At 40.6% G+C, this 22,193-nt stretch overlaps 1 protein-coding gene across 1 annotated transcript in view; it reads left to right on the forward strand.

Annotated features, from left to right (window-relative positions):
* MUC2 (mucin 2, oligomeric mucus/gel-forming) overlaps positions 1-22,193 on the forward strand; it is a 59,067-nt gene that overhangs the window by 9,525 nt on the left and 27,349 nt on the right. Inside the window, exons 12-35 of the mRNA XM_032113177.1 lie at positions 68-205; positions 744-908; positions 1,474-1,568; positions 2,472-2,598; positions 3,269-3,524; positions 4,387-4,439; positions 4,711-4,820; positions 5,223-5,374; positions 5,807-5,945; positions 6,476-6,586; positions 6,892-7,071; positions 8,023-8,262; positions 9,181-9,337; positions 10,447-10,575; positions 12,361-12,511; positions 13,249-13,292; positions 13,861-14,076; positions 14,420-14,449; positions 14,810-15,304; positions 15,847-16,026; positions 17,083-17,238; positions 18,410-19,030; positions 20,087-20,242; positions 21,414-22,034. Of these exons, the coding sequence (XP_031969068.1) occupies positions 68-205; positions 744-908; positions 1,474-1,568; positions 2,472-2,598; positions 3,269-3,524; positions 4,387-4,439; positions 4,711-4,820; positions 5,223-5,374; positions 5,807-5,945; positions 6,476-6,586; positions 6,892-7,071; positions 8,023-8,262; positions 9,181-9,337; positions 10,447-10,575; positions 12,361-12,511; positions 13,249-13,292; positions 13,861-14,076; positions 14,420-14,449; positions 14,810-15,304; positions 15,847-16,026; positions 17,083-17,238; positions 18,410-19,030; positions 20,087-20,242; positions 21,414-22,034 (4,722 nt within the window). The remainder of the gene's footprint in view (positions 1-67; positions 206-743; positions 909-1,473; positions 1,569-2,471; positions 2,599-3,268; positions 3,525-4,386; positions 4,440-4,710; positions 4,821-5,222; positions 5,375-5,806; positions 5,946-6,475; positions 6,587-6,891; positions 7,072-8,022; positions 8,263-9,180; positions 9,338-10,446; positions 10,576-12,360; positions 12,512-13,248; positions 13,293-13,860; positions 14,077-14,419; positions 14,450-14,809; positions 15,305-15,846; positions 16,027-17,082; positions 17,239-18,409; positions 19,031-20,086; positions 20,243-21,413; positions 22,035-22,193) is intronic.

Consider the following 22,193-nt stretch of genomic DNA (forward strand, 5'->3'; position numbering starts at 1 on the left):
AAGAAGTGTTTCTTTTGGCAGCCTGTGTGTCTGTGTTTACTACAACAGTTCATGTTTTGTTTTTCAGCCAGCTTCTCGATATTCAAGCCATCTTCCAACTACTTTGTTGTACAAACTTCTTTTGGGCTTCAGATGCAGATCCAGCTATTTCGAGTTATGCAGCTGTTTGTGACTGTGGATCAATCAGTTAAAGGAAAACTTCAAGGCAAGTGGGAAAGGGGAAGCAAAGCCATGCTGTTTCACAGCTGAATAGTCATGTATTCTTTATATGAGTGATGATTCATGCTACTTGTTGATTCAAGAGGAGAAAACTGAAAGAAAGTCGACTCAAGCAAACTAGAAATGTGTTTTTATTTTTTGATATTGAAATGACCTGTCACTCTGGTGCCAGTACACAGGTGTTTCTTAGAATATTCCTTATTTTTGTACTCAGTTCGATTTTTAACTATCCACAAAGCCTGGTTTTTGGTGCCTTTTGTGGTTTCAATATCATCAGAAAGCATAAAAAATACAGGTTAGGGTAGTAATCTCCTGAAGCATAGATATCTTCATGATGACTGTTCTTGAAGATGTTAAAGATTAAAAGCAAGGCTTCCAAAACTTCAGTATTTATAGTATGCATTAATATTGATGTGGAATAATCAGCTGTTTCTAGTGTTTGTGATCAGTTGTCCCTTTCCTTTGACCTTTTAGTATGAGAATAAGTACTGATTGTATAAAATTTTTACCTTATTTTTGAATAGGTCTTTGTGGAAACTTCAATGGAATGGAAGGTGATGACTTTAGAACAACCAGCGGGCTGATTGAGGCTACAGGATCTGCTTTTGCTAACACGTGGAAAGCCCAGTCCACCTGCACAGACCAGGCAGAAAAGCTGGAAGACCCCTGCAGTCTCAGCATTGAAAGTGGTAAGCACATTAATAAGTCAGATGGTTGGCTTCTGCCAGGATGAGAAGTGTCTGCTGTGCATTACTGCAACAGTCATGTAAGAGTTGTAGTGGGGTATTGAAGACTTTTTATAGGACTGTCAAATTAATTAGTATCCGCAAGTATGCATACATACAAGCATTGATATCCCATCAAATTGAAGTTTAAGGGGTGATTGTAAAAGAATCCTAAGGTGGAAGATTGGGAAAAACAGTCATTAACTTGTATTATCTGCAAAGACAGCTTGTATGTCCTAGTTAGTTATCTTTATGTTTAACTTAGCTTTATGGTCCCCAAATGGAAAGAGCTGTCACAATTTCATGTAAACATGTTGCAAAAGTACAGTGCAAATTTTGATTTTATGATTGCATGTCTGTGAATCAAGGAATAGAAATACATGTATGGTGATTGCATGTAGTTTCTCTGCTCCCCAAAATGCACACGGTTCTCTCATTTGTATTGCTGCACTGCATTTATGTATCAGCATAACTAGACATGGCACAAGAAAGATAAGGAAATGTGATGAATTTCTTTTTCTTTTTGCAGCAAATTACGCTGAGCATTGGTGTTCGTTGCTGAGAAACCCAAAGGGTCCTTTTGCAAGATGTCACTTAGTCATTGATCCTACAGAATACTATAAGGTATTGTAATTTTGCACTCTTTTAGTACTGCATTATTTCAGATGGTTAACTGTAGACATTTATTGTTGTTTGAACATTTGAGACATCTCTGAGTAGCTTGTCCATAAGAGCTGCTGAAGTTTTTGTACTGACTGATTCAAGCAGCATAGCATCCAAAGTACCTCCCATGATGAGATCCTTATGGGCTGCTGCTGAAGAAAAATGTACATTTGTGTTTTTTTTTTCTTGCGTTTTTTGTTTAATGTATTTTTTTATTGGCTTGGATATTTGGATTGAAAAGAAGATTCAAGAGATGCAGATGTGCACCGTTTAAGCGTACCCTTAAACATCAGTTTCTATAAAGTTGGGGGAAAAATGTTTCCATGTATTTGTTAGAATGTAACACCAAATCATTTTCATGCCAGAATCTCCATGAATTTTTTTCCCCCATGCTCACCTCTGTTGAGCGGTACGTGAGGCTTACCTGAGGAAAAGGAATTCCAAAATCATTGCTTATACTTGGAAGTCAGTGTGAACTCAAATGATGTGAAGGTCGTCATAGACTTGGTTAATATTTTGCCTTTATGATTTATAGTTTTTGTGGATCTCTGCATTTCTAATTAGTAACCGAGAACGAATGGTATCAGTATCCTTTGAAAAAGCTGTTCTTGGGAAGCTGGCTACTTTTTAAAGGTTCTAGAGGCTTGGCTTAGGTTAAAATAAGCATCCAAATATTTTCATTGTGTATGACATGAAGCAGCACTTTAAGTCTCTGGTCTTTGTCCGTTCCTTCCATTGTTCTCTGGTCATGGGAATTAGTACAAACAACATCAGGAAAAGCAGACAGGACGTTTTGTAGCAACCAAGTTGCAATTGCCCATTGATTTCCTGTGGACTAATTGACCCTTTTGTTCTTTTTTTCAGAAATGTAAATATGACACCTGCCTCTGTGAAGACAATGAGGAATGTTTGTGTGCTGCCCTGTCCTCTTACTCAAGAGCCTGTGCTTTCAAAGGGATTATACTGGGAGGCTGGAGAAAGAGTGTCTGCAGTAAGTAGTGGATCAGTAATCCCTGTGGAAAAAATTAACCATGAGAAGTAAGCAGGCTCTCTCTGGATTTGGTTGTCAGTGATCTCAATGTTATGGGATTTGGAGTACCTTAGAAATATCTAATGGACCTAAAAGAGACAATGCTTATAATGTTTATTAATTCATGTTATATTCTTCAGATATAATTTGACCATGACAGACTTAAAAGTAGAAGGCAATATTTTTAACTTTCACCTTCTTTCCTCAGTTTAGCTAATATCATTCCATTTACTAATGGAATCCCAGCCATCAAGGCTTTTACCATTCATTTGTTTATCAATGTCTTTGTTTCTCATTATTCTTGCTTTTCATCAACAGTTCAGTATGTTTGAGATTAGGAGTTTATTGTCTTGTGCTCTCTATCTGATTATCAGTATGTGAAACAAGTAGGGGTATGAAAATAGAAACTATTAGTAGCAGTTAAAAATAAGTCTTCAACTTAAAGTTGAACTTAAAGGTAAAGTTAGGTCAGTGTTACTTGTGACTTCTGATATTTTTGTACTTTAATCAGACCTAAGGGAATGTTTTTATCATTACATTTGGCACAGCCAAAGAAATCAAAATGGAAATGTCAAGGCCAAATTGTCCATCCTGCATCCCTTATTTATCAGTCTGGGTTTTTTCCCTCCAGGTAGCGAAGCATCTTCTTGCCCAGGAAATCAAGTCTTCCTTTACAATCTTACAAAGTGCCAGCAAACCTGTCGTTCCCTTGCTGATGGCGAAAAGTATTGCTTGCAAGACTTTGCTCCTGTGGATGGCTGTGGCTGCCCACCCAATACATACTTGGATAACCAGGATGAGTGTGTGCCCATCTCCCAGTGCCCATGTTATTACAAGGGATCATACCTGGAACCTGGCCAGTATTTCACAAAAGATGGAGAACGCTGGTATGTTTTATTTTGGCTTTTTGTTTGTGGGGAAAAAGCCCTTAAAAAAAATTGCTTATTAGGTGCAAGGTGCTTAGCTTTTTTTGTACTTTAATGAGTATTTGTAATGCATTTCACAACATCTCCGTGCTGAGCAAAGCATAATCCTGTTGCAATGCAATTTATCAATAATTGGGAAGAGCAGCTTGCTTTGGAGGTGTGAGTACTGGCCTTCACAGATAAATATTATTCTGAAGCTTCACTGTTAATAAGGCTTTGTTAAACAGAAGGGTGAAAGGAAGATAAAAGGCCAGCTAGACATCCTGTTTCCTTTTCTAGTGGACACAGATTGTTTGTGTTTTCCACTGGAGGAAGGTCCCCTTGATATATATTTACTGTGTCATAGGCTTTTGAAAACAACATTCATGATTCTGTTATATTTTGCCATAAACAGTGAAATGCCTTCTCTCATCCAGCAGAAGAAGCATGTAAGTCAACAAATTTGCAGCATATGAGTTGAATAGGCATGAAAATACACTGTGTATCCAAATGGAGGCTTTGACTTAAATTATCATTATTTGTTTCATTATTATCTATTTCCTGAGTTGTCATAAAACATAGTATTAAGGATTTATAGAATAGCTGTCATTCCTTAAAACATAACCTTTTCTGTGTGTTATGCCTAAAATCTTGCTACACTTTTTCTCCAACGAAAAGTTCATGAGTGTGATTCAATAGAATTGACCTTGAAATTTCAGTAGAAATTATGCAGGACATCTTTGATAAATACTCTCAAATTTATATAAACAAATCATTAGACTTAAATTGCAGATATTGAACTTGCTTTTTTTTTTTTTAATTTCTACTTACTTCACTTTTCTAGTGTTTGCCGAAATGCAAAGATCCAGTGCACTTCAGTGAAAATAAGAATGAGAAGTAAGTGACATTCTATAAACAAAACTAGAATAAAACCCATAACCAACCTCTCAACCCAAACCTACTTCCCTTTTGAATTTTCCACTTACTTATTTTGTGTGTTTTTTTTCTCTTTATGTAAAACAGTAGCACATTTTCACTTTGTTCTCTCTTCACTGAGCCTATTTTTTTCATAAGGATAGACTGAGATTTCTCTCTCAGAAACTACCACCTTGCACTCACATTCTTTTGCCTTTTCTTGATTGATCTAAAGCAACAATGTACCTTTCAGGTGAAAAAGAATGTTCTTCTAACAAGACATACTTTGACTGCAATGCATCCTCGAAGTGGACTTCACAAACACCTGTACAACTTAGCTGTCATACTCCTCAAATTGATCATGTATGTATTCAGCTTCTCTTTGTGTCATGCTTTCTTTATTCTGTATTCTTTATATGACATGGTGCTACACAGCAAATACAGTTGTAACTAACAGTTTATTTCTCTTTGGTTTAAGCTACCCTTTTTTTCCCCTCAATGATACTAATCTGTTGCCATTTTCATTATGATTCCCCTTATGGTTTCCCTCTCCTCTTTCCTTTTACTGTGTCTTCAGTAGAGTCATAATTTCCAAGTGAAAAAGAAAAGAAAAATATTAGAAACCTATTAAAAAAGAGCCTTATAAAACTAATCAATATTAGGCTGTGTGGTTGCAAATGCAGTTTTTAAAGAGTGCTTGTGAAGAAGTGGAATTAAGATGCAGTGCTTTATCCTAAGGTAACCATTTCTCCTTATATTCCTTAGTTCCAGACAGAGTGTGTCTCAGGCTGTGTGTGTCCTCAAGGTCTATTTGATGATGGCAGAGGAGGCTGTGTTGAACAAAAGAACTGCCCATGCAGTCATAATAATGACTGGTATTCTTCTGGAGAGAAGATAAAAGTGGACTGCAACACCTGGTGAGTTATAATTTTATATTATCTTCTAGAATATATTCCATGCAGCATATTAATAGTTCCTGTCTACGGTTATGTACTACAGTGGCTGCAAAAACTGGAAGTAGCATCAATTTTTAGGAATACTTATTGCTATCTGAGAAAATACGGATTCTGCTGAAAATATGGGGGTAGTAGTTACCTCTGTTTTCAGTGGGCACCTCTTGTTGGGAAAACTCACTCATTTTTTAAACACAAATACTATCAGATCTAAAGATTGTAGCTGAACGGAGTAAAAACATTACAGGCTTAAAAACAGGATAAACAATTGAAGTTGAGGCTTGGGTATTTTGCACATTATCACATGATATCATATTATATTGGTTTGTTCTGCAGTTTTTCAAGCTGCACACTCTTGATGAAATCCAAAAATTCAACTTTTCTGCTCTTTTCTAGTACCTGCCAGAAAGGGACTTGGAAATGCACTGATAACGTGTGCTATGGGACTTGTATGATATATGGAAGTGGCCATTACAACACTTTCGATGGGAAATTCTATGACTTTGATGGTAGCTGTGAATATGTGGCTACTCAGGTAATGCTCATCAGGAGGGCTGAAATGGAATTTGATTGCCTTGAAAATCTACTTTCCTCTTTGGTTTTGTCGTTCCTTATTGCCTGCCATCACTGTTCCTGAGGTGTTCACACATTCTGCCAGGATAAGTTGTGTGATAAATTTTCAGTGCAGGCAAGCTGTGGCTTTTTTTTTTTCAGATATAGATATCATAAATTATATGCAACAGAACTATATTATAGTGAGAGCTAACTATCATTTGTGAAATAAATCCAAATTCTAAGCCTAGAAACTTCAAACATATTTAAAGATATGTTCCTCATTTTGTTTTATTGTCCCACTCTTTTTTCCAGGCTGAGACTGTATTTACTGTTTATATGTATGTGTATATGACTCTGTAAAAATATATTTATGTAGGGTCTCACATTTGAAGAAGCAGTAACTATTTATACATTGTGAAGATTTAAATTATTGCAATTATTATGAGATTTAACTAAAATGAAATATTCTACCTAATTTTGTCATGTTCTTTTTTTTCTCTTTTTCAATAGGACTTTTGTGGTGACAAAAATTCCAGCGGCTCATTCAGTATCATCACAGAGAATGTCCCTTGTGGAACTACAGGAGTCACCTGCTCAAAGGCTATCAAAATGTTCCTAGGGGTGAGTAATGATAGTCAGTACATTTCAGTAATCAAGTATTACCAAAAAAATAATGCTCCAAAGTCACTCCCCTAAAAGCACCTGTAACAAACATCAGAGGCCCTATCAAATTATTCTGTAAAGCTGTAGGTTCTCAAGTGATGAAAGCTCTCTCAAACAGAAGTGCTACACCACTCTCTGCCATCTTGGAAGTTGTCCCAGAGTTTGAGCTATTGGTTTCAGAATGAGTTGCATTGTTACAAGTGTCTAATATTTTGTCTCATCATAGAAGTTAGTGTTACAATACTTCCCTTTTTATCTTTCAGAAAACTGAACTGAAATTGGAGAACAAAGACTACAAAGAAATTCAGCGAGATGTTGGTGATGATGTACAGTATTGGAACAGGACAGTCGGCCTGTACCTGGTGATTGAGGCTAGCAATGGTGTGATGCTGATCTGGGACAAGAAGACTACTGTTTTCATCAAGCTGAGCCCTGATTACAAAGTTAGTGCCTGTCTGTCTTTTTCTGAAGTAGTATTATGAATAGACAAGGAAACATAAATGTTCTTTTATTCTGACTCCATGTCTAATTCCTATATCCTCTGTGCACTGATGATTAGCTTGCATTATTACTATCACAGCTTGCAGAAGTGCTTCTGGGGTTTCTTGCAGTCTATCATAATGCATTGCACAGAATGCATAGGATGTTATTGCAATAGAGATAAACATCTCAGGCACTCTTGGGTTTGTGAGTATTGATAGTCAATCATCCAGAGTAATTTAGGAAATAGGGACTGACCGCATATGTGCTTGGAAACCCCCATGCAATCTCAGCCCTCTGTTAAAACCAAACTCCCTATGCAATGTATGGCCATGGTACTGCTTGAGGCATTGTACAAACAGTGACATACCATTTTGTGAGGGGACTGGTGGACCTTAAATAACACTACCAAAAATTCACTGTTGAGGGCAGATTGATACATTTTCTTTCAAGAAAAATGGGTCCCTGACATTTCTTTTCCGTGAATGAAGAAACGGTGCTCATTATGTTAAAAACTTTTAATAAAAACAGCTTTGAGCAAAAATGAATTACCTCAGGCTTATATTAATAGGTGAGTTATGATAAATTGAGAAGAATGGAGAATTAATTGAATCTTCTCAGCTGTAAGAGGCTTGGGCACCCTTTAATGTTTTAAGTTAGATATGATGACAGAGATATGGAAATACACTAGATATAATTGACTTCAGGGAGGGAAGATATGGCAGCTGAATAGTTTTCTGAAGATGGAGAAATAAAGATTTATTTTCTGTACAAGTGATTTGACAATAAAGAGGAAAGTCATCATTTACACAGACAGTCATTTGTCATTTTTCATGTCAATGTTTTGCTCTTACTTTACCAGAGCCTGTTTCTCACTTCCATGGTATATTTAAAAACTCAATTTTATTTTCCAGGGCAAAGTGTGTGGTCTGTGTGGCAACTTTGATGACAAGGCAAACAATGACTTTACAACAAGGAGTGGACTGCAGGAGTCTAATCCTCTGGAGTTTGGAAATTCCTGGAAACAGTCTCCCATGTGCCCAGATGTCACGGAAGAGATTAAGCCCTGTGATCTGAAACCACACCGGAAGTCCTGGGCAGAGAAAGAATGCAGCATCATCCAGAGCGAAGTCTTCAAAATTTGTCACTCCAAGGTTTGTAGAAGACAGTAGGTGATGGGACAGCGCAGTGAATTTCTGGTAATATAAGTACTTAATCATCAGACCCATCTCCTGATGGAAATTCATACTAAACTTGAAAGGTGGCTGTTGAAGAGGCTACTACTTCTTGTAACATTCAACCCATGAAAGGATCTTTTTGGAGACCACCGACATCACATAGTTTAGACAGACAGCTGCTGGTACTGTGCCTCCAAATTGCCGCAGCAAACACTGTGACAGCCCACAGCTTCCAGAGTACAGCACACAGAGAGCACTCCTCTTCATTTCTCGTCTCTTTTCTGAAGTACAGTAATACTAACAATAGTTCTTTCTTAACTCATGGTGGAAAAGTCACAAACAAGTATTAATTTAATTAATTTCCATGTGGTTTACTTCAGCAGCAAAAATCCAGTCTAAGTTTCTCCTCTTGCAGTCTCAAACAAAACAAAAAAAAAAAAGCTTTTTTTAATATGTCATTGGATAAACTCCAAAAACTGACAGGCACAAAATTATATGCTTCCTATTTGCTATGAATGTAGTCTTTCTAACATTGTTCACCATTTGGTTGGCAGAGCTTACTGAAAGATAAGATTTCACTGGCATCAATTCAACTTGGTTTTGAGAGCACTAAAATGGAACTCTGTTAGAAAATGTGGGCACTGCCAAGGACTCTAACTTTTTTTTTTCAGTCATAACAACTTTTGAAGGAGCTGTATTATTTTAAGTCTATTATTCCCTAAAATATATTGAGCAGCTTCAAGCCTGCAAATGTTTGTTTGTGATTTGGTAACTCTTAGACACTCTTAGGCTCATTCCTGCCCAGCTTAATTCCCATATATCAAGAGCCCTCAAATGTATTAGTTTGAAAACTAATTTGGAGATGAACTGAGGCATCACTTCTTCCCCTGACAGGTGAACCCACTTCCTTTCTATGAAGCTTGTGTTCATGATGCCTGCTCTTGTGACAGCGGTGGAGATTGCGAGTGCTTCTGCTCTGCAGTTGCTGCATATGCCCAGGAGTGTATCAAGGCTGAGGCCTGTGTTTTCTGGAGAACTCCTGATATCTGCCGTGAGTAACAGATAAACACAACTGTACCTTTCTAGCTGCTGTCAGAAAGCCAGTCAAATAAATCATTAGTAGAGTCACTGCAAGGTCATGCTGGCTACTCAGTGAAATCTATTTTCTCAGCATATCAGGGAAAAAACAGGGCTAGTAAATTTGTATATTTCAGTTGTCTTTTATTCAGCCTGGCTCTTCTCTTTTCTCTTCTCTTCTCTTCTCTTCTCTTCTCTTCTCTTCTCTTCTCTTCTCTTCTCTTCTCTTCTCTTCTCTTCTCTTCTTTTCTTTTCTCTTCCTCTGCTATCTTTCTTCTCTCTCAGTTCTTCAAATTATTCAGAGTTTGATTTTAGCAAAAAGTATATAACCCTCCTGTGCTGTAGCACTGAACCTAATCAGTGTTGTGTATGTTAAGTAGTGTCTATTAGTGGTGCTAATACTCATACCAGTACGTCATAAATTAATGTAAATAACATTTAAATTAATATTGCCCAAAATTTGCTCAAGTCAAAATTTTGAGATTCTAAGTAGCAGAAATTAATAATTTTTTAATTTTAAAAATTCAGTCAGATTCAGAATTTGGACTAATTTGAGTTTTTAAGTGTAAGAAGCCAGTGGAAAAAAATTTTAAGTTTCATTCATCTCTGATATATTAGTTACAAAAGCTTCTTCCTCTCTCTGTAACTGTCTAAGCTGAATTTAAGTTGTATTCGTAATGTCTCATATGCTTCCTCTTGGACTCTCAGCTATTTGATACAGCAAGATGGAACTATTTTGTATAAAATGGAAAAATATTTAGGAGTTTGCTAGTAGCTATGGAAGAAAAATACTCTCAGAAATATACCCTTAATTTTAAACCAAAATAATTTTTTTAAATTTTTTTCTTTATGATTTGAAGCATTTTTACTCAATGGCTGGAATATTTAGAATGAAAATTTTGGGCAACAGTGTTTTGATGTATCGTAAGTTTAAGCAGAGTAGGCAAAAGTCCAGGTCTTGTACCTCCAGAGAAATTTGGCTGGCTTAACTTGTAGACTCATGTAGCTTGTACCTTTAAAGGCCTGCTCAGAACTGCATTCTGGCAACCTTGTTTTTAACCAGCTTCTCTCTTTTCTCATCAGCGATATTCTGTGACTACTACAACCCTCGCAATGAGTGTGACTGGCACTATGAGCCTTGTGGCAGTAATATCACAACCTGCAGGATGATCAATAATGTCAGCACCAACTTTACAATACCATTACTGGAAGGTAATAAATTCCTTGCCATTTTATATTGTGCTTTGTATAACTTTGTTCAGGTATCTTTTAATAATTATGGACTAGTCAGTGAATTTGATGAGGTGTTCCTAAATCCGATGTGTTGAATTTGCCTCCAGTCTTACATAAACGTTTCCTATAATGTAATTTATTATTTATTAACGTCAATGGGTGATAGTTACATAAAACTAGGTCTCTGCTTGGATAATATCCCAAAACATGCAATATAATTACATCATGGTTATTTTGAATCCCATGCTAAAGTGTTTCAAAAGGAAAATCTTTGATATGGCAAAGAAGCAAGTCACTGATAGTTGGGGGTTTTTAAAGTTATCATTTTTTATGCATCAGATCATCTTGCCTTTACTAGATTAATGTGCAACATTCACCTACCTGGAAGATAAATATCTTTCATAGCAGACATACTGATGCTGCTATAGATCAGATTCTTAATGGAGATTCTATTTCATTTGTAGATGCGAAATTAGTAGGTGACAGTCCTTGTGGTTGATAATGGAACAGGAATTTCACATGAAAGGGACTGCAATGATCCAAGAATCTGAAAGACTTTACAAGTATTTTCTGGTTTACCACATGGTAAAGCTGGAGAAAAAAGCCATATTTTCAGCCATATAGCCTTTTTGGTCTGGACTGGAAGCACTTATCTCCAGTTTAGGGGTTGGCAAGAAATGCCTTGAGTTTGACTTTGCTTTGAACTTCTGGTAAAAAAATTAAAAGAAAAAACTCAAACAAACCGAAACTCAAGAGAAACAAAACAAAGCAAAACACCACCAAAAACCCCTACTAAAAAATCAACAAAAATCCCGAACCAAAATATTTTTTAAAAACCCAATAAACCTCTGTGTTTTAAAATAAATTGCCTTATATTATTAGAAAGGCTTGGGAAGTGTCAAAAGGCAGATTATTGTATATCCAATTGTCTTTCTGAATTATTTTTGTTTAATTTCAATAGAAATACAGAGCACACCTATTTTTGTGAGGACATCTTAAGTACAGTCTGGCAGTATAAAGTGACTTTTAAGTACCAGTTAATTACGTGGTGCTTCAGTTTAAAGGCTATTTAGAACTCCAGTACAGTATAAACAGGACTTCATGTCATTAATAATTGGACTTAATAGGAGTTTATTTGGAGGAAGGAGATATAATAGGAATAACAGAATAATATTTTTAAGTGTATTTACATGAGAAGTGGAATGAGAATTGACAGTCGATTAATCCCTTGCAGTGAAGTTTGGATCACTGCCCGAGGGTAAGGAAAAGCACAGATAAATTATTTGTTTGAGATAGAGATACTTGGTGTATATAAGGTATATAAACAAGGTCTAATGTTCCAAGAAATGTAGTGAAAAACGTTTGTTAGTGAATCTGCTTCCATATTCCTCATGAAAGTTTTCTTGATATAGTGATCTGTACAAGAATTGGGGTGTTTCTTTGTCTTAAAATTACTAGCTGCCCATGGAAAGGAGTATAAATTAGGGATTTCTCCAAGGTATTGAACTAAGAAAAAAAAACATCACTAGTTTTCATAAAAAAACCTCTTACTTAATCCTCCTCACCCCAGTATTATCAATGAGAACTGTTTAAGTCTTTTGGAAAGACTAATTGTCCACAGATTGATTTGAGTGGGAAGTTTTAGATTTCTTTCACTATGCTTGATTCAGTGAGAATAATTTACCTTCAGAAGGTAGCATATCACTGAGTTAACTTTTTATACTTTTTCTTCATCCTGTATTCTGTTCTACCTGTCATCAATAGGTTGCTACCCCAGATGCCCTATGGACAAGCCTATTTATAATGAAGAGACAAAGGAATGTGTGACTGAAGATGAATGTGGGTGTTACATTGAAGGTGGAATCCATATACCCCCTGGGCAAGAAGTACCCACAAAAGAGAACTGTACAATATGGTATATAAAAATTACTTGCATTAATTCAGGAAATAATTTGTGTATGCTGAGCCCCTCGTTTATTTTACTGGGCCTCAGATGCAACTTCAGCTGAAGAGCTGGTATATTCTTGAATTTCATAATTTTCCAAACCCATAATAATCCAGATTTCAGGTTGGTAGTGTTATTACAATAAGTGTATTAGCAAATTCACTAATTATACCTGTCAACTGTCATAAATTATATAATGGCATGAAACCTGGATTAACTTCTAAAACAACCTGTAGATTCTCACAACTCTTTGGGAAGAGAGGGGCTACTCTGCCTTGCATTCTCACTTAGAACTGGGACTTCAAAATCACTGTAATCTGAAATACTCTTGCCCTAAAAGAGATAGTTGAGCCCCAACTGTTCATGCTTAGAGTGTTAGCAATGATAGCACTTACACCTCTGGCTCCACATGGTGACCAGAGAATAATCTGATCTAGCTGTAAGTTCACTCTGCAAAACAGTTGTTACTGCAGTATTGCAACTTGCAACACAAAGTGTTTCATGGCAGTTTTAAGATGTTGTACTAAAAGTAGTGACTTAGTTTAAAAGAAAAATGGTGGGTAATACTAGAAAATATGCCCAGAAAACTCTCCAGTAGTGTGAATGAAGATCAGATGATAAATATCTATGTTTCTGTGCTCTTGACTCTGCTAACTGGTGTCATAAAACATCAGCAACATTCTAATTTTTGAAAATTTTTCTTTTAGTATCTGTGTCCCCTCAGGATCCATAGAGTGTAAACCACTCCCAGGTAAATAACGTTTGGGTTTTTCTGGAAACAAAAAGAAAAAAATGCATAGAGCTGCTATGTCTGACTCTACAATAGACTTAGTATTGATTTAGAATAATTCTTTCCTGTGCTAGTGGAAGTTGTGACTGAAGAAAATTCGGCAGCACTTTTGTTGAACCTTGCTGTTAGTACTTCTGGCTCAACCTTTTTCTCATGTCCCTTCATTCTTTCTCCCCATGTCCCATATCCAAACGAATGGATTTTGCTACAAGAGGTTGCACTTCCTGAACATGTAGTTATTATATAAAAAGTGTCAGATAGTAAATTGCAATTATTATTTTTCTCAGAACATTTTAAAACCTACTTTCTAAGTCTGTACCACCAGGCATTTTATGCAGGACTTGATTAAATATGTTCTAACATTGCTTTAAATCTAAAGATAAATTAGCACAATATAGTAGATCTAAGTTCCAGGTACATCTCTGAAAAACATGCATGACTCATGTAAATGCTCTCTTGTCCATAAGTATTTTGCCTCTGCCTCTTACATGGTAGTAGAAAAATTGCACAGTAAAGCTCTTTCTTGCAGGGTGTCCTTGTGTCATCAATGGAACGAGTTATGAAGTGGGTGCTGTTGTGGGACAAGTACAGGATGGCGACATGTGTATAACGTACATTTGTGCAGAAAATGGTTCTGTAGTTCCTGGTGGTGTCTATCCTTGTCCAACATCTTCACCTACAACCATTTCAACCTCCTTCCCTTCCAGTACTCTTACCACCACCACCACCATCACCACCACCACAGGTAAATCATTAATACAGATGTGATCTAAAAATTGCTTTCTTTAAGGAAAGTATTTTAAATACAGAATGTACAATCATATGGGATTATAGTTGACACAGATAGAGCAATGTTTATGGATTGTTTTATCACACCACACTAAGAAAGACTTTTAGCATTTTGAGTTGATTTATTTCTTATGAAAGAAATTTTAAGTATAAATGTACAGGGTGCCTTCCTATTTCTGAAAAACCATGCTAGCTTTTCAATATCCTAATGGGATAGTAGAAGTATTGTCAAGAGTGTCAGAAAAAAATATACTATTTTATTTCTTTTGAAATGATAATCTCGTTTTTTTCTATTTCAGTTACCACTACAAGCCATCCAGAAACTACAAGTAAGTTATAAATACAAACCAAAGTTGTTAAAAATGTCAAATGAATATTTAAAGAAGAGTAAATTAAAGACAATTATTACAGAAAAACATATTTTAAACAAAAATGAATAGTTTTTTATAATTTCAAAAGTGTCATTAGTATAGAGAGAAGGACCTTTAAAGGCTTCCACTTGGTGATTTTACTTTGATGCAAAACTTCCAGTATGAAGACCTGGTAATACAGAACTGATTTTAGAACTCTTTTCTTTGGAAAGATGACAAATTGCAATGCACTTCTCTAGACCTGAATGGAGGAAAATAAAAAATGGATCTTCTCAGGATGTTCTCTGTAAACTCTGAAATCTCTGTCTTTTCTTGCAGCTCCATGCTTTGGACTAATCTGTGATTGGACTGAGTGGTTTGATGTTAGTAAACCTGAAGAAGGTGGTGGTGACTATGAAACATATGATGAAATAAGAAACCATGGAAACAAAATATGTACAGCTCCTGAACAAATAGAATGCAGGGCTAAGGATAAACCTGATGTGAGCTTAGATGACCTTGGTCAGAAAGTAGAGTGTAATGTTACATATGGATTAATCTGTAAAAATGATGAGCAAGATGTTACTATGTGGCAGCTTTGCTATAATTATGAAATCAGAGTAAACTGTTGTGAGTGGCAGGAAATTCCTTGTGGGCCTACAATTACACCTACTGTACCACACACTCCAGCTTCAACCACCACCAAGACAACAGTACCCACCACCACTACAACCAGGACTTCAACAGAAATTACCACCCCGCCCGTACACATCCATTCCACAACAAGTGAGCATACACCATCGGTTCCCTCTCCAGTAACTTCAACATCTACAGGTATTTAACAGAAAAATACTCTGTCATCTTACTTTGTGATTGGAGAAATAAAGTGCTGGCTACTAAAGGCAGGTCACAGGCATAGAAAACGTTGATCTGGAAGGAAGTCTTACTTAGGAGGATTTGGAGTTTTAAGTTTCTGCTGGAGACAATACTCCCAGAAGGACCTGCTGCGTGAGAAAAGAGAGGCCATGCTTCAAACTCCTGTTGCTAGAGGCATTTTCGGGGCAGGGCTGTGCAGGCTTCCTTCTTCAGGCTGACATGATCTTTCTGATTTTGTCAGAGGCACCATCCAGCACCATGCCTAATCTCTTCACTAGGAAAGGAGGGCCATGACTATCTCTGTGCATGGATGTCAAGGATTCTGCTTTCTGGGGCCAGAAAGGAAGGGCTGGTTCTATGGACCTTTGCTGTGCTAAGGGTGGGCTGACCTGTCTATGTCTGGCAGCTGCCTCATGCACAGCTTCTGTTCAGTTCCTATTGAGTTGCACTCATGCCTTTGTGCCTTTGTCTGTTTTCTCTGTCCCTGCTCTTTCTAACAGCCCCACCTACACCAAGCACACCAAAATCGCCAACCACTCCCTGGTCACCAGAGACTCCCACAACTACCAGCAGCACTCCACAGACAACGACGACTGTTCCTGTCTCAACAACACCCATTTCAACTACTTCAAGCACATCCACACCCACGCCAACATACACCACCACCCTACCAACTCCAGGTACATCTCTGATCTGTGCTCTCATGTGTTCCTTTCCTATACAAGAAATGAGGGTGCCTTCTTTAGTGTGTCCCCATGGGATTGCAGATGGGAGTAATTACTGTGCATCCTCTGAAGTGGCTGTGCCAAAAGCTGGCCTTTTGACTGGCTGATTTTGAAGAACAAGGATTTAGGAGTCCTAGGGTGAAGGTCTTGTCTTCCCTGACTCAACATGAGAAATTTCATGCTGGTGCCCAGCTTAGACAGATGCTAAACAGATGGGAAATGTTGCTTTTGCTGCTGTTGGACTGTGTCCTTCAGCTGGCCAGAATGTAGTCACTGGACCCATGCATGGAGAGCAATTGGAGTGGGACTATAGTCTGTGACACTCTCATGCTAGGAACAGCTGGGCAGACTTTCTTCCCTTTCTCCTCCTCCTTTGCCATGTCAGTGCAAGTGGATGCCAGTGGTTCTAGATCTTAGAAGCAACGATTACCTTGGGAGACTTTTGGAAACAGTTTTGTGCTGAAGAATGCCACTTGCTATGAACTGTAGACTTTTGCTGATGCCATCTGCTAGAGCTCTGGGAAGCCCTTCATCAGGCTGACATTCCACCACAGGGAAATTTCATGACAGTGAGGCAGGAACTTATACCTCTTCACAGTTCCATCTCTGACCACGGATTGCCGTCACAGCCCTTGCTTCAGGGATTTGTGAAGTGTTTGGGTAATGAGGCAGAGATAGAAAGCTCCAGCCAGATTGAAAGCATTACTCCTCCTAATCTCTTTCCTATTGGTAGGTCTCTCTGATTTTGTGAGAAGCACCTTCCAGAACCATCCCCAGTCTTTTTGCTAGGAGAGGTGGGCCATCACTTTTTCTGTGACTGGATTTCAAGGATTCTGCTTTCTGAGTCCAGAAAGGAAGGGCTACTGATACCGATCTTTCATGTGCTAAGGGTGGGCTGACCTGTCTATGTCTGGCAGCTGCCTCATGCACAGCTTCTGTCAAGTTCCTATTGAGTTGCACTCATGCCTTTGTGCCTTTGTCTGTTTTCTCTGTCCCTGCTCTTTCCAACAGGCACACCGAGCACAGCACCCCCTACACAAGAATTGACAACCACTTCCACATCACCGGAGACTCCCACCACAACCACCACCACCACCACCAGCAGCAGCCCTACGAGCACAACGACCACTGTTACTGGATCACCAACACCCACCCCAACTCCTGAAAGTATGTTCCCAAAAGTAATAATTCTCACCAAAACCCCTGTGCCCCCAAGTACAGAATGGACAAAAAATTCTCTGATTCTGTTGTCATTTGTGGCCTTGCTGTGGGAGTAGTGAAGGCCCATGAACACCTCCATATGTGTCTCTGTATGGGATCAAGGATGGGTGTAACTTCTGGTCACCCCAGGAAAAGTCCTGTGGCCCAAACCAGTCTTCAGGCTGGCTGTTTAGAAGGAACAAGGATTTAGAGGTCCCTGAGAGAAGGCCTTGTCTTTCCTGACTCAACAGTGCTTCAAGGGGGTATTTTGAGCTGATTCCCAGCTTAGACAGATGCTGAAGTGATGGGAATGTTGCTTTTGCTGCTATTGGACAGTGTCCTTCAGCTGGGCAGAATGTAGTCACTGGACCCATGGAGTGCAGTTGGAGTGGGGCTAAAGTTTGTGGCAGTAGCATTTCAGGCTCTGTTTGGGCACAGCTGTGCAAATTTTCTTCCCTTCCTGTCCTGTTTTGTCTCTGTGGCCATTGCTGCTACTTATCAGGGGTTTGGGCTGTAGGACGCTTCCAAGGCTTTCGCTGGCAGAGTTTGGGGAAAAGTTTCAGAATGCAGATTGTCCCTTTCCACGGACACAGGCTCTGGGGCAGCTGGATTCTACCAGTGTTCCCATTGGCGCTTGTCTCCACCTATCTGTGTGCTGCTGGGAAGCAGCTGAGGCTTTGTCAGCAGCGTGCGTCCTGTGCCTGCTTCCCCTGTGGTTGGGTGCCATCCCAGTGGTTGAGTTCTCCGTGAGATAGTGAGGTGGTGTGCATGGCCCAGGAAGCTGAGAGTGGCAGGAGTCTCTGCTTAGTTGGTCTCTGCCTCCTGTGTGGGTTTTATGTGGGTGGTTTTTTTTTGCACACGAGAGTCCATACAAAGCTATGTGACCCATCTGTGGGGGGCACATACGTAACTCATCAGTGCCTGCGTCCCAATTTGGGCCTGGAGTGGTTTGTAGGGCCAAGAAGGGGAGGCCTGGCCACACCACTGAGCTTTCTTGTGGCCAGTGTTGGCTGAGTGTCTGAGGGGCACCGTTGGGTGCAGGGGGTGCCCAGAGCACCACCTGTGTATGTGCTGGTGCCCTGGATTGTCACCTCTGACCTGTCTGTTTCTAACTGTCCATCTTGTTGTCACCTCCCAGGCTGTGACTGCATCTGGACGGACTGGATCGATGTGAGTTACCCAGATAGTTCTGACAGGAACAGTGGTGACTACGAAACCTTTGAGAACATTTTGAAGAACGACCCCTCCTGGGTCTGTGCGAAAGCTGAGAATATTTCATGCCGAGCAGAGAAATTCCCTAACACTTCCATTGCAGATTTAGGGCAGAAAGTGGAATGTAATGTTAACGTAGGGCTCATCTGTAACAATAAAGATCAGCAGATAGGAGGTATAATACCGATGCCAGTCTGCCTCAACTACGAGATCAGTATCTGCTGCACCCCCAACAAACCAGAGTGTCTTCCAACTCCAAGCACCACGAGCACCTCAACATCCACACCTTCATCCACAACGAGCGCTGTGTCCTCTACAACAATATCAACAACTGCTCCAACGCCAACAGCAGAGGAGACTCCCAGCAGTACCACCCCTACCACCCCCACCACCACCACCACCACCCCGATGCCCCCCAGCACCACCACCCCTACCAGCAGCACCCCACAGACAACAACAACTGTTCCTGTCTCAACAACACCCATTTCAACTACTTCAAGCACATCCACGCCCACGCCAACATACACCACCACCCTACCAACTCCAGGTACATCTCCGATCTGTGCTCTCATGTGTTCCTTTCCTATACAAGAAATGAGGGTGCCTTCTTTAGTGTGTCCCCATGGGATTGCAGATGGGAGTAATTACTGTGCATCCCCTGAAGTGGCTGTGCCAAAAGCTGGCCTTTTGACTGGCTGATTTTGAAGAACAAGGGTTTAGGAGTCCTAGGGTGAAGGTCTTGTCTTCCCTGACTCAACATGAGAAATTTCATGCTGGTGCCCAGCTTAGACAGATGCTAAACAGATGGGAAATGTTGCTTTTGCTGCTGTTGGACTGTGTCCTTCAGCTGGCCAGAATGTAGTCACTGGACCCATGCATGGAGAGCAATTGGAGTGGGACTATAGTCTGTGACACTCTCATGCTAGGAACAGCTGGGCAGACTTTCTTCCCTTTCTCCTCCTCCTTTGCCATGTCAGTGCAAGTGGATGCCAGTGGTTCTAGATCTTAGAAGCAACGATTACCTTGGGAGACTTTTGGAAACAGTTTTGTGCTGAAGAATGCCACTTGCTATGAACTGTAGACTTTTGCTGATGCCATCTGCTAGAGCTCTGGGAAGCCCTTCATCAGGCTGACATTCCACCACAGGGAAATTTCATGACAGTGAGGCAGGAACTTATACCTCTTCACAGTTCCATCTCTGACCACGGATTGCCGTCACAGCCCTTGCTTCAGGGATTTGTGAGGTGTTTGGGTAATGAGGCAGAGATAGAAAGCTCCAGCCAGATTGAAAGCATTACTCCTCCTAATCTCTTTCCTATTGGTAGGTCTCTCTGATTTTGTGAGAAGCACCTTCCAGAACCATCCCCAGTCTTTTTGCTAGGAGAGGTGGGCCATCACTTTTTCTGTGACTGGATTTCAAGGATTCTGCTTTCTGAGTCCAGAAAGGAAGGGCTACTGATACCGATCTTTCATGTGCTAAGGGTGGGCTGACCTGTCTATGTCTGGCAGCTGCCTCATGCACAGCTTCTGTCAAGTTCCTATTGAGTTGCACTCATGCCTTTGTGCCTTTGTCTGTTTTCTCTGTCCCTGCTCTTTCCAACAGGCACACCGAGCACAGCACCCCCTACACAAGAATTGACAACCACTTCCACATCACCGGAGACTCCCACCACAACCACCACCACCACCACCAGCAGCAGCCCTACGAGCACAACGACCACTGTTACTGGATCACCAACACCCACCCCAACTCCTGAAAGTATGTTCCCAAAAGTAATAATTCTCACCAAAACCCCTGTGCCCCCAAGTGCAGAATGGACAAAAAATTCTCTGATTCTGTTGTCATTTGTGGCCTTGCTGTGGGAGTAGTGAAGGCCCATGAACACCTCCATATGTGTCTCTGTATGGGATCAAGGATGGGTGTAACTTCTGGTCACCCCAGGAAAAGTCCTGTGGCCCAAACCAGTCTTCAGGCTGGCTGTTTAGAAGGAACAAGGATTTAGAGGTCCCTGAGAGAAGGCCTTGTCTTTCCTGACTCAACAGTGCTTCAAGGGGGTATTTTGAGCTGATTCCCAGCTTAGACAGATGCTGAAGTGATGGGAATGTTGCTTTTGCTGCTATTGGACAGTGTCCTTCAGCTGGGCAGAATGTAGTCACTGGACCCATGGAGTGCAGTTGGAGTGGGGCTAAAGTTTGTGGCAGTAGCATTTCAGGCTCTGTTTGGGCACAGCTGTGCAAATTTTCTTCCCTTCCTGTCCTGTTTTGTCTCTGTGGCCATTGCTGCTACTTATCAGGGGTTTGGGCTGTAGGACGCTTCCAAGGCTTTCGCTGGCAGAGTTTGGGGAAAAGTTTCAGAATGCAGATTGTCCCTTTCCACGGACACAGGCTCTGGGGCAGCTGGATTCTACCAGTGTTCCCATTGGCGCTTGTCTCCACCTATCTGTGTGCTGCTGGGAAGCAGCTGAGGCTTTGTCAGCAGCGTGCGTCCTGTGCCTGCTTCCCCTGTGGTTGGGTGCCATCCCAGTGGTTGAGTTCTCCGTGAGATAGTGAGGTGGTGTGCATGGCCCAGGAAGCTGAGAGTGGCAGGAGTCTCTGCTTAGTTGGTCTCTGCCTCCTGTGTGGGTTTTATGTGGGTGGTTTTTTTTTGCACACGAGAGTCCATACAAAGCTATGTGACCCATCTGTGGGGGGCACATACGTAACTCATCAGTGCCTGCGTCCCAATTTGGGCCTGGAGTGGTTTGTAGGGCCAAGAAGGGGAGGCCTGGCCACACCACTGAGCTTTCTTGTGGCCAGTGTTGGCTGAGTGTCTGAGGGGCACCGTTGGGTGCAGGGGGTGCCCAGAGCACCACCTGTGTATGTGCTGGTGCCCTGGATTGTCACCTCTGACCTGTCTGTTTCTAACTGTCCATCTTGTTGTCACCTCCCAGGCTGTGACTGCATCTGGACGGACTGGATCGATGTGAGTTACCCAGATAGTTCTGACAGGAACAGTGGTGACTACGAAACCTTTGAGAACATTTTGAAGAACGACCCCTCCTGGGTCTGTGCGAAAGCTGAGAATATTTCATGCCGAGCAGAGAAATTCCCTAACACTTCCATTGCAGATTTAGGGCAGAAAGTGGAATGTAATGTTAACGTAGGGCTCATCTGTAACAATAAAGATCAGCAGATAGGAGGTATAATACCGATGCCAGTCTGCCTCAACTACGAGATCAGTATCTGCTGCACCCCCAACAAACCAGAGTGTCTTCCAACTCCAAGCACCACGAGCACCTCAACTTCCACACCTTCATCCACAACGAGCGCTGTGTCCTCTACAACAATATCAACAACTGCTCCAACGCCAACAGCAGAGGAGACTCCCAGCAGTACCACCCCTACCACCCCCACCACCGCCACCACCACCCCGATGCCCCCCAGCACCACCACCCCTACCAGCAGCACCCCACAGACAACAACAACTGTTCCTGTCTCAACAACACCCATTTCAACTACTTCAAGCACATCCACGCCCACGCCAACATACACCACCACCCTACCAACTCCAGGTACATCTCCGATCTGTGCTCTCATGTGTTCCTTTCCTATACAGGAAATGAGGGTGCCTTCTTTAGTGTGTCCCCATGGGATTGCAGATGGGAGTAATTACTGTGCATCCCCTGAAGTGGCTGTGCCAAAAGCTGGCCTTTTGACTGGCTGATTTTGAA

The sequence above is a fragment of the Corvus moneduloides genome, chromosome 6 (genome assembly GCF_009650955.1).
Source record: "Corvus moneduloides isolate bCorMon1 chromosome 6, bCorMon1.pri, whole genome shotgun sequence".
Lineage (NCBI taxonomy): Eukaryota > Metazoa > Chordata > Aves > Passeriformes > Corvidae > Corvus > Corvus moneduloides.